This window comes from Panthera tigris, chromosome C2, assembly GCF_018350195.1.
Source record: "Panthera tigris isolate Pti1 chromosome C2, P.tigris_Pti1_mat1.1, whole genome shotgun sequence".
In the NCBI taxonomy this organism is placed as follows: Eukaryota; Metazoa; Chordata; class Mammalia; order Carnivora; family Felidae; genus Panthera; species Panthera tigris.
The window spans coordinates 1,400,620-1,422,339 of NC_056668.1; the positions used below are offsets into that span (position 1 = coordinate 1,400,620).

Genomic DNA, 21,720 nt, shown 5'->3' on the forward strand with positions numbered 1-21,720 from the left:
GAGGTGGGCATACAGGCCCTCACGTCCTGTTTCCGTGAATGCTTGAAAACTCATGATAAAAACTCCTTTAAGAAAACGTTTTGGGACACCTGAGTGGCTCAGTCGGTTAAGCATCCAAGTCTTGATTTCGGCTCGGCTCGGGTCACGATCTCACGGTTCGGTGGGTGAGATGGAGCCTCGAGTTCGGCGCCGAGATGGCAGCACAGAGCCTGCTTGGGATTCTCTCTCCTCTCTGCCCCTCCCCTGCTCGCGGTCTCGCAAGACAAATAAACTTAAAGACAAAAAAAGTATGTTTTCAGATGTCTTTACTAAGCCCCTCCTGCGGCACAAATCAGTGCACTGGGGTGTGGTCTGCACGCGGAAGGGGCAGCCGGCAGACCCACCTGCTGCTAGACACCTCCAACTAGGAGTGTCCGGAACAATAAAGACGTGTAGTGACTCCACGCAAGGAGGAGCCTGCAGACGGGGCAGCGCCGGCAGGAGCTGCAGTCCCCATCTTCCTACCATTCCTTCCTCCCTCACTGCCGGCCCCGCCTCCCCGCCAGGTCCCTTCGCTGCTGGCAGGGGCTGAGGCTGGCCTGCCCCCTGAGCACGGAAGGGTGCACTTCATGCCAGGAACTACAGAGGCTCCAGTTCCCCCACCGGTCCCCCTCGCGCAGGAGCCACCAGGAGTTAAGCACCTGTCACAGCGCGGGGGCTCTGGGCACTTACTCCCGGGGCAGGGGTGGCGGTGCTGGCGAAGGAAGGGGCTGCAGTGAGGGGCGGCGAAGCAAGGCCCCTCGCCCAGGAATGAGGTTCCTGAGGGGACCCCTGCGCTCCACCACCGCAGAGTCTGCACCTGGGGTGCAGACCTGGGCTGAATAGGGGTCAGGGCACAGGAGCCACTTGTCTGGTGACCGCAAGTCCCGGCTCCCTCATATTCAGCTTCGACCCCATCCCCTCGAACGTGCTGTGCTCTTCAAACACAAAGGGGACACTCTGCAGCCCTTGCACTGTGGTTTTCCACAGTGAGACACCCACCCTGACGGCCTCCACTCCACCCTCTCCCTTTAACTTTAAGAGACACCTTGTCATCTCGAAAACCGCCCGAGCATCGCCCGCTTTGCGGGTCACCGCGCCTGGCGGGTCTGCGGCTCGGGTGTCGTACCTAGCCAGCCGTGCGGCCCTCGGGTCAGTCCTGCGGCTTGCTCGCCCGAAGCCCGAAGGCTGCCCCCCCGCCCCCGGTCGCTGATCCGAGGCTGAGACCGCCTGCCAAACCCGGCCTGGGACTGCGCTCCACGCGGCGCGACCCCGCCCACAGGCCCTCTGGCCCCGCCCACAGGTCCGGCACCTCCCCGGCTTCCACCTCGCAGTGCCGCTGGCGAGGACGTCCGCGCAGCCCCGCCCACAGACTCGACCGGCCCCCAGGTCCTCTGGCCCCGCCCACAAGCCCGGCCCCGTCCGGGCTTCCACCATTCGCGTGGCCCAAGACTACGCGCTCGCGGACGCGAGGCCCCGCCCACAGGTCCTCTGACCCCCGCCCATAGCCCCGCCCCCGCCCCGGTCTCCACTCCACGCTGCCCGCAGGCGAGGACGTCAGCGCTCCCGGACGCACCTCCCAGCACCTTCCGTCCGGGAGACTCCCATCCGCGGGATGACGCAAGACGCTCGTGGCGTTGCCAAGGCTTCAGGAGACGCGCTCCGGTGGGACGGGCGTGCGTGCGCTTCCGGGGCGGAGCGCGGCCGCCGGAAGTGTGTGGCCGGTGGGGCCATGGCGGCGCTCGGCGTTGTCTTGCTCCTGCTGCTGGGAGCGGTGTCCTGGCCGCCGGCCTCGGCCTCGGGCGAGGAGTTCTGGCCCGGCCAGTCGGCGGCCGACATCCTGTCGGGGGCGGCGTCCCGCAGACGGTAAAAGCGTGGGACTCCCGTGGCGGGGCACCTGTGGTCGGGGGGCGGGGATCGGGACCGAGGACAGCGGGCCGGTGCGGGGGGGCGCGGGGCGGAGCCTCCAGCGCCCTCACCCCCTCACCCCGTTACCCTCTGACCCTCCCCGGGTTTTCAGCCTCCGTGCGCGAGTCAGGGTTGCCCCGGGCTGCTGGGCCTCCGGAGCCCCGGGAAGGGCTGGCTGTGGGTGAGCCTTAAGGGGCAGGCCCGGGCGCCCCTGTTAGATGATGCGGGTTCTTGCCCTGGGTTGGAGGAGACCCGAGTCAGATGTTCGTAAGAGCTCGGCCTCGTTTATCTGCACGGAATCTTCCAGGCTCCATCCAGTTGGTGGATGTTCCCTAGATAAAAGTCCCAGGGATTAAAAAGACAAGACAAAAAAAACAAGTGTCTGTGCCGTCCAGCAATTACTGAGGGTTTGGACGAAACAGACCGTGCACTGCATGCTGGATGCAGAGGTGGTAAAGGGGTTCCCTCCTCTGTTGGTGGTCTTGGGGAGATCTGGAGGCTCAAGCTGGGCGTTACAACAGTTTCATCGGTAGTAAGGGAAGTTGTGGAAAAACCAGTGCCGAGAAGGGAGAGGTGTTTCGGTAGTGCGGTGGTTCTCGAAGTGTGTCCAGGGAGCCCTGAGGTGTCAGAGCCATTTTGGTAGGAACATCAGGATGTTATTTATCCACCTTTTTAAGTCGTTCTCTCGTGAGTCTACAGTGGGGGTTTTCTTGAGGCCATCTGACCTGTGATAGCTCAACAGGTCGAATGCGGAAGCGGATATGAAAATCCAGTTATCGCTAGACCAAAAAGAGTTCCAAAAATCACGTTGTCATTCTTCTTGTTTCTAAACAATTCTTTTTGTTTAGAAAAATGTACTTGTTTTTCATTTAAAAACATTAAGAACCACATCATGTAATAGCTTATTATCATGATTTTAAGTGAACGATACATGTGTTTTAAGTTCGTAACTTCTAACACCGGCACGATGAGTAGATGTAACCCACATGAACAACAGTCCTGTGGGGTCTTCGGTAATTGTGAAGAGTGTGAAGGGGTCGGTAGACCAAAACGTCTGGGTACCACTGGAGGACTGATCCTCAGGCTCTGGTTGGCAAGACTGCCGGTCTCCCTGTGAATTACTTGCCGGCCGTTAAAGGCTGCTGAGATGCGTGCTGTTCCTACTCACGGGCTCTAGAAGTAATTGGTTGTACAGAAAGGGGTTGGCGACAGTGAACTACCAGCCGCTCCGAGTGCCCAGATCCTGCCCCATAGGCATTGGGGGCGCCTCTGGGCTTTGTGTCCAGAAGCCTCAGCGGGGAAGAACCTCGCTCCTGCCCCTCCCTTCTAGGTATCTTCTGTATGACGTCAACCCCCCAGAGGGCTTCAATCTCCGCAGGGACGTCTACATCCGCGTTGCCTCCCTGCTGAAGACGCTGCTGAAGACCGAGGAGTGGGTGCTGGTGCTGCCCCCCTGGGGCCGCCTCTATCACTGGCAGAGCCCGGACATTCACCAGGTCCGGATTCCGTGGTCCGACTTTTTTGATCTTCCGAGTCTGAACAGAAACATCCCCGTGGTTGAGTACGAGCAGTTCATCGCAGGTGAGGCCGCCGAGGTGGTGGTGCAGGAGCACCAGCCAGCCCGCTGTGTGTGGCACGCCCGTTGTGGTGACACTCGCTCTGCACGGGGGGCCTGCTTCTGTTTCCTGATTCCGCACTCCCGGTGACCTTGGTCTTCCTCTAATTTATCTCGGGAGATAGATCTCCGTGAGCTGTGTGTCCCCTTGTCTCTGAAAGCTGGGGCGGCTGGCGAGCCAGCGGAGGGCACTCAGAGCTGTGGCTTCTGGTCCGGAGGCCAGGCGTGGCCCCAGCAGGCCGTGCTCATGTGCAGGGAGGGCCCTGTGTCCCCGAGGGGAAGCGAGATGGGGAAGCAGGACGCCACACGGCAGGCAGGCAGGCGTTGACCCTGGGGCCTCCCTGCAGTGCTCGTCATAACGTCTCGTTCCACTTAGTCCTGCTCGGTCTGTTTCATTTTTTTTAAGAGAGAGAAGTTGGAAATATTCTTAGAACGAGAGTATTTACAGCTTAGCATTGCTTTCTTTAGAAGACCTAAGCTTAAAAAGGCACTGCCACGTTTTTGCTGCCACCTTAGTCTGGCAGAGGGAGGCGCAGGCCGTCGTGAGCGGGTGCGATGGTCTGTGGAGCTCCTGCTGCGTCGGCCCTGGGGCGTACGGCTGCGGCTGGCACGTCTTCGTTTTTCCACTTCTCCCTGCGCGGCAGCCCTGGTCACTTTGGAACGTTCCTGTGTCGGGGTCAGTCCTGGGAGTGCTGCGGCCATGGAACAACATAGGCCGTGTTTTCTGATATCTTCACTCACGGGCAAGAAGCAAACTGAGGCTTGTAAAACGTCTTCTTGGAATGCATCTCTCTCAGAGCCAAGACGAGAGATGCAGCTGGGTGTTTAGTCTGACTCGACTTAGTCTGGGAATCAGCCTCAGCCTTCGTCTGACCCACAGGTCGTGGAGCCTCCCAGAGAAACTGCCCTTCACCTCCACGAAGGGCTGTGGCCTGAGGGTTCCTTGATGGGTGGACACCGGGACAGGGCCGGGCCTCAGCCGCGTGAGAGCGTGCTCAGCGGGGGAGGAGAGTGGGTGTGCAGGGCGGAAGGGCTGCTGCCCTCCCTGCGGCTCCGGAGGCCCCAAGCCTGGAGCCGAAGCAGCGGGGACAGGAAGTTGGAGAGCCCTGAGTGCCGCGGAGCAGGCGGACGGCTTGGCCTCCACCCCGCCCGGCTGGCCTCGACCGGTCCACCCTTTCTCACTGCAGAGGGGGGCAGAGATTGAGGATGTGCACCAGGGCACCGGGCGTCTTAGCCTCTCGGTGTCACCTCCCTTCCCGTCACTGCGGGAGGAGCCCCAGGAGGCCTGGGGCCAGGCCCCGCCAGCAGTGCGGCCCCCGAGCGAGGGAAATGTGGAAGAGACGCCAGAATTCCTCTTGATGCGGCTCTCTCGTGACTGGGCTCCATCGGTCCACCCCGGGCGCATCTGATGAAGCGCTGTGGGTGTGGCAGGCGTGTCCTGGGTCCGGGTGGGCGCGGTGGGCCGTGGGGAGGTCGGACACAGACTCCTCCCCTCCTGGAGCGCCTGTGGGGCGCGTGGAGGCAGATGAAGAAGTACTTAAGGCACGCGGTGTCCAAGGCGGTGAAGTGTCATGCGGACAAAACGAGAGTGGGGTGGGGTGGGGTGTGGGGCGGGAGGCTGTCCCCGGGAGGTGCGATTTGAATGGCGCCACAGGGGTCAAGGGTGAGCCCCGAAGGGGAGCGGTCCAGGCGAGGATGGTCCACGCAGGGACAGCCCATACAGAGGCCGTGGGAAGGGGGCACACCGATGTGCTTGAGGGACAGCAGGGTGGACAGAGTGTGTGGGGCCAGTGGCCGTCGTGAGGACTGGGTTGGGGGGTGCGGCTGAGGAGGGCCGAGCGCTGAGGGCAGGTCCCGCTGCTGTAAGAGGGGCCCCTGGGAGCGGCCGGGGCCTGGACGAGCTCCACTGCCCTGAGGCAGCCCCTTTCACCCACTCTAGGGACCTCGTGCCCTGTGGTCCCTTGTTGTGTGCTGTCTCTGCTTCTGTAAGCTTTCTGCAGCCCTGCAGGGAGAAGGTGGGATTAAGTCAAGTAGTAATTCCCCGTCTGTACCAGCGGCCGTCCGACACGTGCCCACACGTGTGCTTCCGGTTCCTGTTCACTGTCCGTCCTTGGCCTCTTCCAGAGTCCGGCGGGCCCTTCATTGACCAGGTGTTCGTCCTGCAAAGCTACGCGGAGGGGTGGAAGGAGGGGACTTGGGAGGAGAAGATTGACGAGCGGCCCTGCATTGACCCGCTGCTCTACGCACAAGACAAGCACGAGTACTACAGGTGCGGCCGCCGGGCCCCCGGCGGGAGGGTCCCCTTCCCCGCCTGGCCTGTGCAGCGGCCCCCATCCCCGGTTACAGGGGTGGGGCCCCGGGCCACCTTGACACAGCTAAGCTGCGTTCAGCGCATTTGAATGCGGCCGGGGAGATGGCAGTCTGGTCACCCAGACGGAGGCAGCCATCAGAAGACTTCCCCAAGGAGGGCCTGTCTCCCCGGCAGCACCTGTGGGTGAAGCACCGGAATACCCGGGTTCTAGAAACTCGTTGCTGTGGGAGCCCCTCGGAGGGGCACGGCTGTCGTAGGGTTGTTACCGCGGGCCTCTGGCACCGTGAAGCTGCCCCCCACCGCCCCCTTCCCCTGGCAGCCGTCCAGATGGAGCCCCACCGGTCTGCTCAAGTCCGCTGAGATTTATGGTTCTTTATAAGTTTTCACCGGAACGTCACTGCCTGTGATCACGAGCGGGAGGTTTTCACTGCGAGATCGCCGGGTCTGCCTAGATTGAGCCGTACACACGTGCATCTGGGCTTTACTGGTTTCCTGTGTGAAAACCAACGAACGGAGGCACCGGGGATCTTGTTTTCCAGAGGATGGTTTTGGGGTTACGAAGAGACAAGAGCTTTAAACGTCTCCTGTTTGTCCGTTCAAGGCTCGGCTTCAATCATGGCGCCCGTGCTTTTGAGAAACACGTCAGCGAGGTACGTGCCTGCAGGGTCCGCGCGTGGCCGGCCAGTGAATGGGCGAGCGCGTGCGTGGGTGTGCCTGCGTGTGCACTGTGCGTGCTGCGTGTGCACAGTGTGCACACATATGTGCTCTGTGTGCACAGTGCGTGCATGTGTGTGGGTGCGTGTGTACACGTGTGGTGTGTGTGTGCCTGCATACGTGTGTCGCGTGTGCACTGTGCATGTGCACGTGGATGTGTGCTGCGTGTGCGCTGTGCGTGCATGTGTGTGTGTGCATGTGCACGTGGATGCGTGCTGCACATGCACATATCGTATGCGTGTATGCACGTGTGTGCCTGCACACTGTCCTGCTGGCATCGGAGGCCCTCTTGGCCTGTGCAGGGTCACTGGCGAGGCGGAGCTCGTCCCCACCCTGCACCTGGTCGTCCTTCCACAGCGAGGTGGGGCTGGGGCAGAGGCGGTCGCGCGTCCCCGGGGAGGGCCCGGGTATACGTTGGCTGTACCCGTGTTCTGGGGGTCTGTGCTGCCAGTACAGCCTCGCACGGGCTTCTCGGCCACTTCACGGTGGGAGCTGATGGGAGGGTCTCCAGTCCCGACGCAGGCGGTGGAGGGGTCTGGCTCTCCTGTCTGAGGCAGGGGTGGAGCTGGGCATCGGCGAGGCGAGGGCGGCATGGCCCGGGGGCTGCAGGCCCGACTGGAAGAGAGCGCTGACCTTACTCGCTTCCCTACCTCACCTGTCCCGGTGACCGCCCCGGTGTGGCTGAAGCAGGGTGAGAACAGGGACGGGAGGGGAGTGGCAGGCTCGGGAGGTTTTGAGATGGCCCGCTGCAGCCTGGTCCTGGAGGGCTCCCGTCCCGCCTGCGGTCAGGTCTCCCGCGCAGCCTTCTCGGAGCCGGACCTCACGGTGGTCAGAGGAGGGGCCGTGGCCTCCCCGGTGCCCCGTACCACTCAGGACGCACGGTTGGGGACCAGGAGAGAGGAGGAGGCTGGTCGCCTTTCCCCAGACTTGTGCCCTGCGTTGTCCAGGCTGGAGTGGACGCGGCCCTTTCTGGAGTGTCCCTTCTGTGTGCTCTGACACTGGGGATTCTTTGATCGCCTCGGGAAGGGGCCGCTCTGTCCCTCGTTGTCCCTCGTGGTGCAAGGAAGGAGTTGAGTGTTCTGTGAAAAAGGTGCTGGTTCGGGGCTTGAAAAGCAGACGTGCTGAGGGGCACCGAGCCCTGTGTCGTTAAAATGATTTTTTTTTCAAACAGGAGTGTGGTCTGACTGACCACACGATTGTGGTATCTGTCATCACGCGGTTTTGTCGTCCACATGTGGCCAGTTACATAACAGATCTTCCAAAATTACAAAATCGAGCCATTTCTGTGTGAGCTGTCTCTGGGGCTCTGTTTTACCAGAACCACTGACTAGTCCTACTTGCTCGCTTTGTCTGTGGTGTTTCTTTCGTCAGTGGTGACAGCGGGGTTGCTGACCCCCAGTGCGGTGGCTGGGACCCGAGAGACCCCTCACGGTGCTCACGGTCTCCCGCAGGAGCGTGTGTGGAGGTCTCCGGCCCAGACGTGTCCCGGTGGGCTCCCGGCTTCCTTCCCAGACAATCCCTGGAGCAGGCGAATAGAATTGTCTTAAAATTAGATGCTTTTTCTCTTGTTTGGAAACAGGTCAGTGATGCTGGACAGAGCCGAGAACCTTCTGCACGACCACTACGGCGGGAAGGAGTACTGGGACGTGAGTGCCGCCCGCACCTGCCGTGCCGTTGACTGGCCTGTGTGCGTGCTGGGCGCGTGCACCTCCCTGTCGCCTTGACGCGGCAGGAGCCTGAGGAATTGGGTTCCACGCCTGCCCTGCTCCGGAGGTCTGCCCTGTGTAGACGTAGGCGTAGAGCTCCCGCGGGGAGCCAGGTAGAGGTTAGGCGCCTGTCCGGAGGACCCCGGAGAGACCCCCGCTCCCTGACCCGGGTGCCCCCTGAGCACGTCGTCTCCAAAGCAGAGAGGTGCCTCGTCACGGCCGCCCTCGTGGCTCTCCGCCTCTCGTCGGCACCGTGGTCCCCTGTTAGCTGCGAGGCTGCCGACTCCCTCCGGCCAGCCACGTTCTCTTGACCCGAGCCCCGCCCCCCAGGCAGGGCGCCTGTCCGAGCATCTCCCCTGTGCCCGTGGTGGTGGTCCCGGTCGCTCGCGGTCCGGCCTTTTGCCGGTTGGTGACCTGTCACCGCCAGACCCTCTTGGGAGCCCGTCCCCAGTTGACCTCCGAGAGTGTCGGCTCGGCGTCCCCCTCGGACTCTCGGGCCGGCCTCGGGGTGCGGGTGGGGCTCGGGGCGCCCGCCGGGGGGCCGACGGGGTGGGGCACTCGGCGGGGCGCTGCTCTCTGCACCCGCAGACCCGGCGGAGCATGGTGTTCGCCAAGCACCTGCGGGCCGTGGGGGACGAGTTCCGGAGCAAGTACCTGAACTCCACGGACGAAGCCGACAGGATCCCCTTCGAGGAGGACTGGACCAAGATGAAGGTAGCGTCCCCACGCTCTCTCGCTCGGGGATGTGCGCCAGGAGGGTCCCCTTGTCCCAGCGCCGGCTCAGGGCTCAGTGCCGTTTCCGTCGGAGTTCCTGGAGTTCTGGGAGTGAAACCGGGCGGCGAACACGGACGGGGACGGTCAGCGTTTCCCTCGTGACGCGAGGACAACAGAGAAAGAAAAGGCGAGATTTTTCTGAGAGCGGCCAGACCAGACTCACCAAAAGGGTCACCCTTGTTCTAGAAAGTTTTTTCTGAGGGTGTGGTTTTCACGTAACTCGTTTTCAACAAAGGACACGTGGCTGTTTCAAGCGGGCGTCGTTGCTGAGCATTTCCCGGGAGCGCGTTCGAGTGGCGCTGTCCACGGGGCCGGCCGCGCGTGGAGCGGCATCGTTCCGGCCGCGATCCCTCGGTCGTTACGTGGTGTTTACTGGAAAAGCACCGTAGCGAATAGACCCTTTTCCCTAGTTTTGTACTTTTTTCCAGGGTTTCCTTTACCTTTTTTGTTTCGTTCAGTTAAAGGGTCTGTGGTAGTCACTTCGCGGTCTCGGAGAGACATCTGGCCCGACGCCCGCGGAGCGTGGTGCTGCCACACGGACAACGTGTCCCCTCCGTGTCCCGCGTGCCAGCCGCACGCAGGTCCCTCAGCGGTCCCCGTCCTTTGCCAGGTCAAGCTGGGGTCCTCGCTGGGGGGTCCGTACCTCGCGGTTCACCTGAGGAGGAAAGATTTCATCTGGGGCCACAGAGAGGACGTGCCCAGTCTGGACGGGGCCGTGAAGAAGATCCGCGGCCTCATGAAGACCCACCAGCTGGACAAGGTGTTCGTGGCCACGGACGCCGTCAGGAAGGGTACGTGGCTCCGGCTCCGGCCGCGTCCGCTGCCCCCGGTTGGGCCGCGGCAGACCCGGGCCCGCGCGCGAGCCTCGGCCCGAGCCGGGAGGGCAGCGGCGGCTCCCGCGGCCGGTCCTCCTGCCCGTTTCCGCCGGCCCGTGCGGAGCCGGCGCAGCACACGCGTCCGGGAGCCACGACCCCAGCGCGTCCGCCCTCTTTCGCTCCGCAGAGCACGAGGAGCTGAGGCGGCTGTTGCCCGAGATGGTGAGGTTCGAGCCCACGTGGGAGGAGCTGGAGCTGTACCGCGACGGTGGCGTGGCCATCATCGACCAGTGGATCTGCTCGCACGCCAGGTGCCTCTGCCGGCCGCGCCCGCCGCGCCCCTCAGCCTCTGGCGGGCGGCCCCCCGTTCCCCGGCCCCGCGCGGAGGGTCGTGCTCCCCGTCCGGTCCTCGCCCGCCGGCTTCCTTCCCGGTCCCGTCGCGGCGCTCTGTTCCGGACCCTCCTGTGCGTCCCTTCACCTCGCGGTCCTGCTCCCCTGGACTCGGTGACCCCCTGGATCACACGTGTCACTGAGGAGCACACACAGGGAGGGCGGGCTCTGTGTCACTGTCCCGAGAGGCAGGCCTGCCCCCGGGGAAGAGCAGGGCTGGGACGCACACGCTCCGCGGGGGGTGGGAAACCGAGAGGAGGTTAGTTTCCGTCTGCAGGACCCTCGGAGCCACCTGGCGTATGCCCCGGTCGGTCCCAACTGTGCCTGCCGGGCTGCGGGCCGGGGCTTCCTCCTCCGTGCTGAGCAGATGGCGTGGGGACGCCTCTCTGCCCTCAGAGGTCCAAGCCCAGCTCTGAGCCCCCACCCCAAGCAGCCAGAATCCTGCAGGGGACTCGAGTCGGCGCCTGTGCGGGACCTGGGGCCTCTCCGCAGCACCCCCCGCTCCGCCCCGCCAGGCCTGTGGCCCCTGGGCAACGGTGACTCACGAGGCCGGGCAGGGCTGGGGGGGTGAGCTCGCTCATGCGGCTCTCGTGACCTCTGGTTCGCAGGTTCTTCATCGGGACCTCGGTCTCCACGTTTTCTTTCCGGATCCACGAGGAGAGAGAGATCCTAGGGCTCGACCCCCGGACGACGTACAACCGGTTCTGTGGGGACCTGGAGGAGGCGTGCGAGCAGCCCACGCACTGGAAGGTCGCCTACTGAGCCGGCACCCCGTGGACCCCACCTCCTGGATTCGCCTTACACGCGAACTCTCGGGCTCTCTCTGACCACGCGAGTTCCCTCGGGTGGCTCCTGCCCCTGTCCGACCGGCCAGGCTACCAGATAAGCCCTCTTCAGGGTCACGGACGCAGCCCACAGCCACGTGAGCCACGGCGTGTGTCTGCGCTCGGTGTTTCTTCTCGCCGTCGGCCGCTTGTGGCTGGGGGTTTGGTCGGGCGAGAAACCGGGTCTCCGCCTGCCAGCAAGGCCCTCGTGACGGGAGAAGGTGCCGGGCCTCGTTTCCTGGGTCTGGAGGGACGTCCGGCAGCGAGTGGTACAGATGTGGCGTGCGGGCAGCTCCCGTCCCGGGGGCCGGGGTGGCCGTGCCTTTGGACCTGGCGTGGCGTCGGCCTGCTGGTCCTGTTTTTTCTGCCCTCTCGCCCACCTGAAGCCACCCACGGGTTGGCGGGAAGTGAACCGCGGCCTTGCGGACCAGGTCTGAGGCCTGTTGTCCCCCGCTCAGAGTGCTGGAAGGTTCCTTGGAAGTCTCCAGCGGTTTGTCGGGTTCTCGCAGAGAGGAGCCCTGGCCGCCTGTGAGTGTGTGAGGGCGGACGCCCCTGGCACAGCCTCGTGGTGGGCGCGGTGGGCCCAGGGACGAGGGGCACCATCGCTGTGGCCTCAGAAGGGCCTTGGGGTCACGCCGCACAGAAACCCTTTCTAGGCCGTCAGCGTGGCCACCACCGCATCCCCTCTGGCCGGGAGCCCCGGGTGACCCACCCAGGCCGTGGTCCAAAGCCCCGGGGCTTCTGGGGCTTCTTCCCGAGCTCCGAAAACCCACCTGAACGCTCGGCAGGGTCCTGCGGTGTCACGGCGGCGTGGGGTCAGGCGATGAAGTATTTATTCTTTTCCCATTTGTACGTTCAAATGCCATTCATAAAATATGTTTTCTAGAAAAGTGGGATTCTGTAAACGGTGCCTTGTTCATAGTGCTGAATTTTTTCTCGGCTGAGAGCTACACGGAACAATCGCGACCATGACTGCCGCTTCTCCGTCTTAAGGGAAGTGCTTCGTCGTGTAGTCTCACTCGGGGACCGCGTGGCCGGGACGGGGAGAGTGTCCTCTTCTATCCGTCTGCTGGACCGGCTGCTGCCTGAGAGCCGCCCGTCAGGCACGGAGGAGGCCGTCCTGGGTCTGTGCTCTCGGGAAGCCCCAGCCCAGGCCACCCCACTTAGGTTCGCGGGGAGGTGAGGGGTCGGCAGGGAGGGGGCACTGCGGGCCGGGCAGCCTGTGCCCCGTGTGCTGGAAAGGCGCCGTGGCAGGTGGGCCCAGGGCGGGGGAGGAGAAGCCGTGGGGAGTCGGGGGGGCGTCTCGGGGGGCCCAGAGGTGGGGGAGGGGGGAGTGGCGGCGGGAGCCCCTGGGGGGTCTGAGCAAAGGGGTGAACAGGCTAGAGACGGGGGCCCAGGTGAAGCTGTCAGGGTTCGACTTCAGGGCGTCCCCCCCGCCCCCCCGCTGGAAGGACCCTGGAGCACTTTCCGGGATGGGGGTCGGGAGTCTCGAGTTGAGGGGTGAGCGGACGACTCAAACCACGGGGCGGGGCCGGGTGGGGGAGCCGGGGGGAGCGTGGGTGGAGGGAGGAGGAAACCTCGGTGGCCCGCTCGGGTGGCCTTCGCTCGGTGGGGGGAACGGTGCGGGGCCCACGGAGGCCGCCCGTCGGCAGAGCCACCCCGTCACACCTGGAGCTGCCCAGCCCACCCACCCGCCACTCGTGCGCCCGACCGGAGGAGGAGCACGGAGCCACACGCCCGGTGGCCGCCTGGGTGGTGAGCCGTGCGGCAGGCGTGTCTGGGTGCCACTTGGAGGGACGGCCGTGCTGGCGTGGAGACGCGGCGCTTCGGGAAGTCCAAGCGGTGCCCCCGAACGGGCAGCTCGGGGCCGGGGCGAGGACGGCCGCTCATGACTTTGTGACGTGTGCCTCTGTGGCCGTCCCCGCAAGGAGGAGCGTGTGGGCAGAGGCGGTCTCGAGACCCTCGGCCTCCCTGCTGCCAAAGGCCGGATGGGCCCCCAGAGCCCCGCGCTTCGGCAGCTAACCTCTCCTTGGGGCTGAAGGTGAAGGAAAACCGGCCTTGCGTTAAATGAGGACCAAGCGTTCGCGTCCCGCGAGCCGGGTGGACGTGGTTAGGGTCCCGGCGGTTTGTGAGCCGTTGGGGGTGCGGGGGGGGGAGCCACCGGCACCGGGAGGGCTCCCAGGTGGGAGGACCCCGGCCGCCGGCACTCGCCACGCGGCATGGGAAGCGCCCGCTCGCTCGCGGTCCCGGACGCCCGGCCGCCCCCGACCGTCCCCCACGGGCTGTGCCCCGACACTGGGGGCTCTGCCTCGCGGTCCGGGCTCCGGGCACCAGCTGCTGTGACCACGGTGCCCTCGGGGTGTGCTGGGCGGGACGGGGCTTCCGGCCTCAGAATGGAGACCTGCTTCCAGATCGACGGGACCCCCGCCTGCTCGGGAGGGCGCGGGCCGCCCTCTCCGTGGGTCTCGGTCCCCTTCTTTCCTCCAAGGGAGGCCCAGGCACACCACCGGCCCCCGCTCCCGCCCACCTTTGTGGGTAGAAACAAGACGGGCACTTTGGCCAGGACCGGGAGGAGGAAGCGTGTGCTCGCGGGCGGTTTTCCAGCAGCGCGTCCCTGGGCCCTGGGGGTCACGGAGGCTTCGGGGACGATGGGGCAGGGACACCCCTGCCGCCCCTCCCCATGCTGGGTGCTAGGCATCTCCTATGCGGAGGGGCACTTGGAGAGGCTGCCGCTGGGCCTGGGGGTCTGGGCCGGCGTGGCCTCCAACCCCAGCCTGGAGAACCGGAAGCTTCCGGGCACCACAGAGCACAGAGTGGTCGTGCTGCAAGGGTGGGGGACGTGGGGTCCACTCGGAGGCCAAGAGGCAGGCGGCGTGCGGGAGAAGAGGAGCCCGGGGCCCGTGGCGACCCTGGGCCCGCCCCCCACCCTGGCAGGTCTAGAGCTGTAGTCGCTGTGGGCCAGAGATGCTGACTCCCGGAGGCCTCAGGCCTGAGCCCGCGTTCCCGCCCTCCTGACTGGGCGCCTGCTGACCCGCCACACTGGCCCTGGGGCCTCCGATGCTCTGCCCCTCGGGCAGACTTGAGAGGTGCCCCTTTTTTCATCCCTCCATCTCCCCCGACGCTGCCCCAGCAGGACAGGCTGTCCGTGGAAAGTACCAGAACAGTGTGGGCCAGAACGTGTCTACAAGCTGTCACCACCTCTTCCATTTACAGATGGGGAAACAGGCTCAGGGCCAAGTGAACGACCAGGGCTGCCGTGCAAGCAGGAGCCTGACCCGGATTTGGATCCAGGTCTCTCCTCCGGTGGGTCCTGCCTCAGTGGGGGAGGGGAGGGGGTGACCAAGGACCTGAGCGGGGCGTCTCATGTGTCCCACCAGCCGACTGTCCCGAGGGAACCTCGCCCCGCACCCGCTCCCCCCTCCGCCCCGGGCCCCGGGCTCTCGACCCGAGGAGACCCTTGCTCCTGAGCTGGGGGCTGTGTCTGCCCGGAGCCGGGCCTGACCCGGAAGAAGAGCCCCCCACACCAGACGTGGGGAGAAGGGGCCCCTGACCCCAGGGCCCAGCCTCCTGCACGGCTTGCCTCCGTCGGGCAAAGAGTTAACGGTCTGCGTGCCGCTGCCCTCCCAGCCAACACGCACCCGGAGGGCTGGCTCTCTCGCTCGTTCTGCTCATCCGGGCGAAGACGGTCTCAGCCCTGCAGGATGGCAGCGGGAGCCCGGCCCCCCGTGACGCGCCCCTGCCCCGGCTAAAATCCCGCCGGTGCGCGGGGCCCAATGAAATCAGAAGCTCCCCGGTGGGCAGAGCTGGAGCCGCCGGTCGGGCCTCGTGGGCGCGCCTGGGAAGATCCCCGCGTGGGCATCCCTGTGAACGGGGCTTTCCGGGGCGGCTCTCCGCGGGGGGGGGGACGCGCGGCCCCGGGAGGCCTGTGTGGCGTGAGGCGGGCACTTGCGGGGACGGCGACGGGTGACCTGGCCGCAGCAGGCGGGGCTCCTTGGCCCCGGCCACCGGCTCCCGGGGAGAGTGCCACCGCACCCCAGTGCCGTGCCCCCCCCCCCACCTCACTGTCCCGCTCCTCCCGCTGGTGACGTTGTTCCCTCTCAGATACCCTATTCCGTGTGCCGCATCCCAGCCCGGGCCCCGGCGAAGGGCAGAGCGCGTCCTCCGAGAGCGGCTCGGGGACGCACGCGGCAGACTCCGCCTCGGGTCCCCTGGGCGCACGTCCAGCGTCGGGTCGTGCCGGCCGCTTCTCCGCAGGGCCATAGATGCGTTCTTCGCTTTCTTGTTTCGAGACCCTTGCGGACTCGTGTGCTGTCGTGAGAAATGACGGCGCTCCCTCCCGCCCGTGTCCGCGACAGTGACGCCTCGCGTGGCCCGAGTGCAGGTTGACCTGGTCCACGGACCTGCCCCATTGCTACCAGTGCCACCGGCACTGGCGTGCGTGTGCGTGTGTGTGTGCACGTGGGCCTGTGCGTCTGCCTGTGCTTGCACGTGTGCTTGTGGATGTGCACGTGCGCCTGTGCACCTGTGTACACGTGTCTCCACAAGTGCGTGCAAGTGTGTGTGCCTGCACGGTGGAGACGGCGCCTTCCAATGGGCCCCCTCGCGTTACCCCTGTGCCGCACCACCACCTGGCGGCCACCGTCTGTCCCCATAGCCACACTTTTTGTCGTCTCAAGAGTGTGACCTTTGGAGATCGGCTTTCCCCCCTCAGCACACCTCTGACCCATCTGTGTCACAGACGTCATCGCAATTTAAATTAGGAGGGTCGTCACAGAACATTCCAGTTCACCCGGCTTCACGGGGGCCGGTGTCCCTGGATGGTACGCGTGCTACTCACTTCACGTGGAGGCTTCTGCACAGACACCGTGCGCCGCATCGAGCCTGGGACGCCCTCTGGGCTGCGGGGAGGACCCCTCGCTCACCCTCTTCCGTACCTCGCAACAGCTTCCCCTCTGGGTGCCCGGCCCTGCACCCCCTGCCTGGGTCCCGAGCCCCGACGCGGGCCAGGAGCTGACGTTCTGCTGGAGCGGACACACGGGAAAGCGGTTGAAACCGGAATCGGGAGCCCGGGGTCCTCTGTGCTGAAGGGAGGAAAAGGGATGGGCGAGAACTGTCCCTTAATGGACGGTCAGGGAGGGCCGTCCGGGCGAGCAGACCAACTGCCACCTGCAGGGCTGCAGGCAGAGTGAAGTTGGAGGCCCTGGCTCTCATGGCGGTCGGAACTCTAAGAGGTGCGACGGAGGCCAGAATGAGGCACCTGCACCGCGAGGTCCGAATGACAAGGGGACGGCTGAGCCTGAGTGGGCGGGAGAGCGTTGGAAGGGAAGGAGCAGCCAGTGCAAAGGCCCTGAGGTAAGTGCAAGTCTGGCTTGAGAAACAGAAAGCAGGTGCCAGCACCCAGTATGGTGGTGCCACGGCACGGTGTGGGGCAGGAAGGAAGGAGCCCCGTGGTCGCAGAGCCCCTGAGGCCAGCAAGGGGCCTGGGGTAGGAAGCACTGTGATGTGGTTCCCAGCTGCAGGGGGAGGGGCCAGGAAGCAGGAGGGAGCCCACCGGAGCCCCTGCACTTGGCCGGGCCTGGAGTACGGGGAGCCAACTCCGTTCGCTGAAGGCTGCAGGGGAACCAGATGCCTGTCGGCCTCTGGTCAGATGGTGGGCGAGGTCCCGAGCCAGGTAGGTAAGCTGGGGACGTGACCAGAGCTGGAGGGCCACCCGGGATGCCTGGACGGGGCACCCCCTCTGCTATGGGGCCTCGGAGGCTCTAACTACCACCGTGAGGAGAGACCTCCTGTCCCCGCAGCAACTTCTCTGGATACTTCTGACGAACACAGTAACTGTCCGTTCTTACCGTTCCCATTTAATCCTGCGACCAGAGGGGGCATTGAATGCAGAGTCTGGAGCCTGCCAGGGTCCATATCCTCCGTTGCCGGGACAGGAGAGACGCTCTCTCCCCCCAGAAGCGAGGCCTGGCCTCGCTGCCCTCTGCTCTGCTGGGCGAGCGCCACCTCCCTGCCTGCCCACATCTCCAATTCAGTCGGGTCCTTGTTCAGGAGGCGGTGACATAGCCAGGGAGCGCTCCCTGCACCGTACCAGTGAAAATGCCCAGGATGGCCCTGAGGTCCTTCACAGCCCGAAGGGAAGGGAAGTGATGGGAGATTCTTTTTAATGTTTGTCTATTTATGAGAGAGAGAGAGAGAGAACAAGCGGGGGGCGGGGCAGAGAGAGGGAGAGAGAATCCCAAGCAGGCTCCGTGCCGTCAGCACAGAGCCCCGCCCGGAGCTCCATCCCACAAACCGCGAGACCATGACCTGAGTCAGAGTCAAGAGTCAGCCGTTTAGCCACCCGGGCACCCCCAAATGATGGGAAATTCAAGGGTGTGATCTCAAGATTGACTCTCGGAAGTTCTCCCTTTATTGCTCGTGCGCATCTTTCTGGCTGCCGGCCCCCTGCCATCCACACTGCTGATGTTTTCGGTGCCGATTTCAGGAAAGTGAGGCGCCTCCTCTGGGCTGGGGACGCCCATCGAGAGTCTGACCCAGAGGCCCTCCCGGAACAGATGGGTTTGGGTGACAGGGCGGGGGCTGGGCTGCTCCCCGGGGACCGGGCCTCCACTACAGGGGAGTCCCAGGGGGAGGCCGGACAGCCGCTGAGCCGGGGGCTGCGGGTGGCCGTGCGCAGCCGTCTTCAACGACCCGGCTCTGAGGAGTTTGGGAGTAGCCCACCTCAGAGCCGCGCTCAGTCCGGAGAATGGAGCCCCCACCAAGCTGCTCAACGGGCACGACTCCAGCACTCAGGCCGGGAGAGGCCGCCTTCAGGCACAGCTGGATCCAGGGGCCCAGCCCCATGTGTGGGTGGAGCCCTGTCCCAGCCCAGGCAGGAAGGTGGGGCGGGGAGGCCAGCCCCTTTGCCTGAGGAGGGCCCCGCTGGCCCTCAGAACCGCAGTCGTGCCTGGTAATGCGGGGAGCCCTTGTCCCCGCCCCCCCACGTCCCCATTGCCATGCGGGCACTAAACCGGCCAGGGAAACTTCAGGACAGACGTCATGCCTTACACCCCGGTTCCTTCCTCCGAAGATCGCTTTCTTTCTCATTCTCCTTCTTCACCCGTGTCTCCCACAAACGAGCCTGAGAACAGAGAAGCAACCGACCTCGCGATCATCGCCGGAGGAGGGACCCGCTGCCCAGCGGACTCTGTGCTGCCCCAAACCCTCAGGCTGCTGGCCTCTCCCGGGGGCCCCCCTGCGGTTGGCTGCCCCCCACCCTGCACCCTCCCGCCTCCAAGGGCAGGGCCAGCCGCAGGGGTCCCCGCCACGCACTCGGTCTTGCCCTGGGTGTGAGATGCCCTGGCTGCCCTGCACGTCCTCAGAGGAGTTGTTCTGCCCTCCCTCCCCGGGAGCAGGGAGGGCCGTCCCGCTGAGAGCAGGGTGTGTGAAGCCAATCAGAAAATGCAGACACATCTCAACAGGCCAACCGGCGACTGGCAACAGTGACTTCAAGTGGCTCTGTTGGGACCACAGGATGGCACTTCCTGACCTGCCTGTTTCCAAGGAAGCACAGGAGAGGCACAGAGGAGCCCATGTACCTGAGCCCCCACACGACGCAAACCTGAGCCACCCCTCCCCTGGCACACCTGAGTCCCCCCATGAGGCAAACCTGAGCCCCCCTCCCCTGGCACACCTGAGTCCCCCCACGAGGCAAACCTGAGCCCCCCCTCCCCCGGCACACCTGAGCCCCCCCCCACGAGGCAAACCTGAGCCCCCCCTCCCCAGGCACACCTGAGCCCCCCCCCAAGAGGCAAACCTGAGCCCCCCCTCCCCTGGCACACCTGAGCCCCCCCATGAGGCACACTTGAGACCCCCCTCCCCAGGCACACCTGAACCCTCCCTCCCCAGGCACACCTGAGCCCCCATACGAGGCACACCTGAGCCCCCCCTCCCCAGGCACACCTGAGCCCCCCCACGAGGCAAACCTGAGCCCCCCCCCCTCCCCTGGCACACCTGAGCTCCCCCTCCCCTGGCACACCTGAGCCCCCCCACGAGGCACACCTGAGCCCCCCCTCCCCAGGCACACCTGAGCCCTTGCCTGGGGCTGCCAGGCCAATGAGGCAAAGGAGGAAGCCCCCAGACCCTCAGGTGACAGCAGTGTGCAGGGCCCTGCTGGGAGGCGCCTAGGCTGTCCCTGCAGCCAAGTTCGGTCCCTGCCCTCTGAGTCTGCCCAGAGCCCCGGGCACCAGGAGCCTCTCCACTTGCCCAGTGTTCCCTCAAGGCCACCATGGCCACCCCGGTGTAACCAGGCCTTCGGACTCCGCGACAGACGGCCACGGCCGCCAACCAGGTCTTGGAGAACCGGGGAGGATCAGGAGGGGTGGCACCGGCTTCTGCCTCACCCTCCCGCTAAATCGGCAAGTGGCCCCTGGGCCCATCGCGGGAGGGCTGCGCACCTGCGTCGGTGACCGGCCCTGCTGCGTGAGCACCTCCTCCGGCGCCCCCGGCGGGGCCCTGGCGCACTGGAGGGCAGGGGGCCACCTTTCCACGGCCCACGGGACACCCTGGAAGACCCTGCCCGCCTGCACCTTCCTCCTCCTGGACAGCCCAGTGAGCTTGGAAATGCAGGCCCCGAAAGGCCGGGAGCCCCAAGACAGCAGGCGGGGAACGAGGCGGGCCAGGAAAGTGGCCTGAATCCCGCTGTCCACGCCCCCGCCCCCGCCAATATATCTTTGCCAGGCCCCCGTGGGCCCCTCCTCTTGGCCATGGGTCACCACCCCTTCTCTGACCAGCCCCGGAATGCTGCCTCTGCTCCCTGGTTGAGCCACGGCGTCTGCCCAGGGTAGGGACCCACGCAGCAACACCTCACCCCTGCCTCCCGGGGACTCCGTAACCTGCGGCCCCATCGGGGGCTTCTGAGCTCATCGGGGGCCCAGTCCCGTCCCCACCTCCTCCCCGGGCACCCGTGGGGCGACGGGCCCCCTCCACTTCCCAGGACCTCCCGCACACCCCCTCCCACCAGCAGCTCAGGCCTCGGGCAGCCAGAGACGCCCAGCCTCCCTTGCTCTCAGGGACCTGCCCTGCACCCCTGCAGAGACCCGCAGCCCACCTCTCTTCCTCTAGCCTGCCTCCCTCCTCCTCTGCCGGCTGCCTCTGCTCGCACCGCGTTCTCAGAAGCTGCTGCACATCCTGCCCACGTCGAGACAGAAGACGCATCGGCTCTCCCTCCTGGTCTCGACCTTCTCGTGTTTGTGCCGGGTCCTGAGTGCCTGTCGGGGGTTCTGCTTGGTCGTCCACACTGCGTGATGGCCCTGCCGACCTCGCCGAGCGAGTTCCAGGGATGTGGACAGCCGCCGTTGTCCTCTGAGCCACGGCTCGGGCCGGGCCAGCCGACCCACTCTCCTATTTGGGACCCCGTGGCTGTCCACACCCCGATGGCTGGCAGCCAGCTCTGTGGCCCACGATGGAGTGAAAGCCGTCGAGCCGGCCCCGGCCCCGTCCTTCTAGGGCTCACAGTGGACCAGCCTCGGACCTCTGTCTCTGCAGACGCTTGCCCCTCCGGTCCGGCCGTCCCGCCGTCCCGCCGTCCCGCCATCCGGCCATCCTGCCCACTGGTCTGAGTTGCACCCTGTTCCAGCAGCAGGGAGCATGTTTCAGACCACGGAGCAAAGCCCACTCTGCGCCAAGGGTCTTCCCCGGCTCCCGGGCTGCCACCCCCACTGTTCCCACGCCGGCCAGAGAGGGGAGTGGCCGGAACCCTCTGGAACCCTCGCCTCTGGCATCTGCCGGGCCCCCTGGTGACAGCGGTGCTCCCTCCTCCCCCGGTGCTGGCACCCAGAGGCTGTCTCCCCACCGTGTCCTGGGGTGAACACCAGCCCCAATGGACTCTGCAAGAACGGGGGGCCTGAGGCCCACACGGCCACAGGTGCGGAGGCCTGGCCTCTGCGGGCAGTGGGCAGGTCTCAGCGGTCCGCTGTCTTCAGACCCGGCAGCCTCTGGAGCCCCTGACCGCTGACCTCGGGCTGACGGCCCCATCGTGGGCACCTCCGTCCACCAGCTCCTCCCCTCTCTGAAGCAGTCCCAGGCCCTGCGTCCAGGGCCAACAGACACCCTGACCAGGACACCGTGGGATGAGTGGGGCCCCCTCCCTCCGCCGCAGACCGAGCCAGCATCCCCCCTGCGCAGTGTGGCCCCCCGGGACGGCCCGGCTCGGCTTCGGCTCTGACACAGGCCCCTGGGCGCCCGCAGCCGCCACCTCGAGGAACGGTAGCAGGTGCGCATCAGGGCGTGGCCGCCATCCGACGTGGCCTTGTCCCACATCCAACGTGGCTGAGGAACCCAGCCCCAGGTCGGTCAAAAGAAAGTGTCACAGAAGGTGGTCCTTTGCCCCTGCCCTTGGAGGCCCCAAACCATCACCACACCCCAGGCCATCCCCAAGACTCGAACCTTCCCTTGAAATGCTTCAGGTTCTCCAGAAACTTCACCTGGCCCTTCTGGCCTGTGGCCAGGCGCGGGGCCTCCACAGGGGACGTCGAGGGAGGCCGGCCCCTCTGCCCTGCGACCAGGCGCGGGGCCTCCACAGGGGACGTCGAGGGGCGCCGGCCCCTCTGCCCTGCGGCCAGGCGCGGGGCCTCCACAGGGGACGTCGAGGGGCGCCGGCCCCTCT

At 65.6% G+C, this 21,720-nt stretch overlaps 1 protein-coding gene across 2 annotated transcripts; it reads left to right on the forward strand.

The window, feature by feature from the left end:
* The first annotated feature begins 1,732 nt into the window (after positions 1 to 1,732).
* POFUT2 (protein O-fucosyltransferase 2) lies at positions 1,733 to 11,622 on the forward strand. Of its 2 annotated transcripts, none has more exons than XM_042956609.1 (9): positions 1,733 to 1,884; positions 3,257 to 3,507; positions 5,666 to 5,810; positions 6,392 to 6,502; positions 8,146 to 8,212; positions 8,861 to 8,986; positions 9,657 to 9,837; positions 10,049 to 10,172; positions 10,860 to 11,622. In XM_042956609.1, the coding sequence occupies exons 1-9, from the start codon at positions 1,751 to 1,753 to the stop codon at positions 11,011 to 11,013; spliced, it is 1,293 nt and encodes a 430-aa protein (XP_042812543.1). In that variant the 5' UTR covers positions 1,733 to 1,750; the 3' UTR covers positions 11,014 to 11,622. The 2 variants fall into 2 exon arrangements, with proteins under 2 accessions (XP_042812543.1, XP_042812542.1); XM_042956608.1 differs by having other exon boundaries at positions 6,454 to 6,502.
* The last annotated feature ends 10,098 nt before the right edge of the window (positions 11,623 to 21,720 follow it).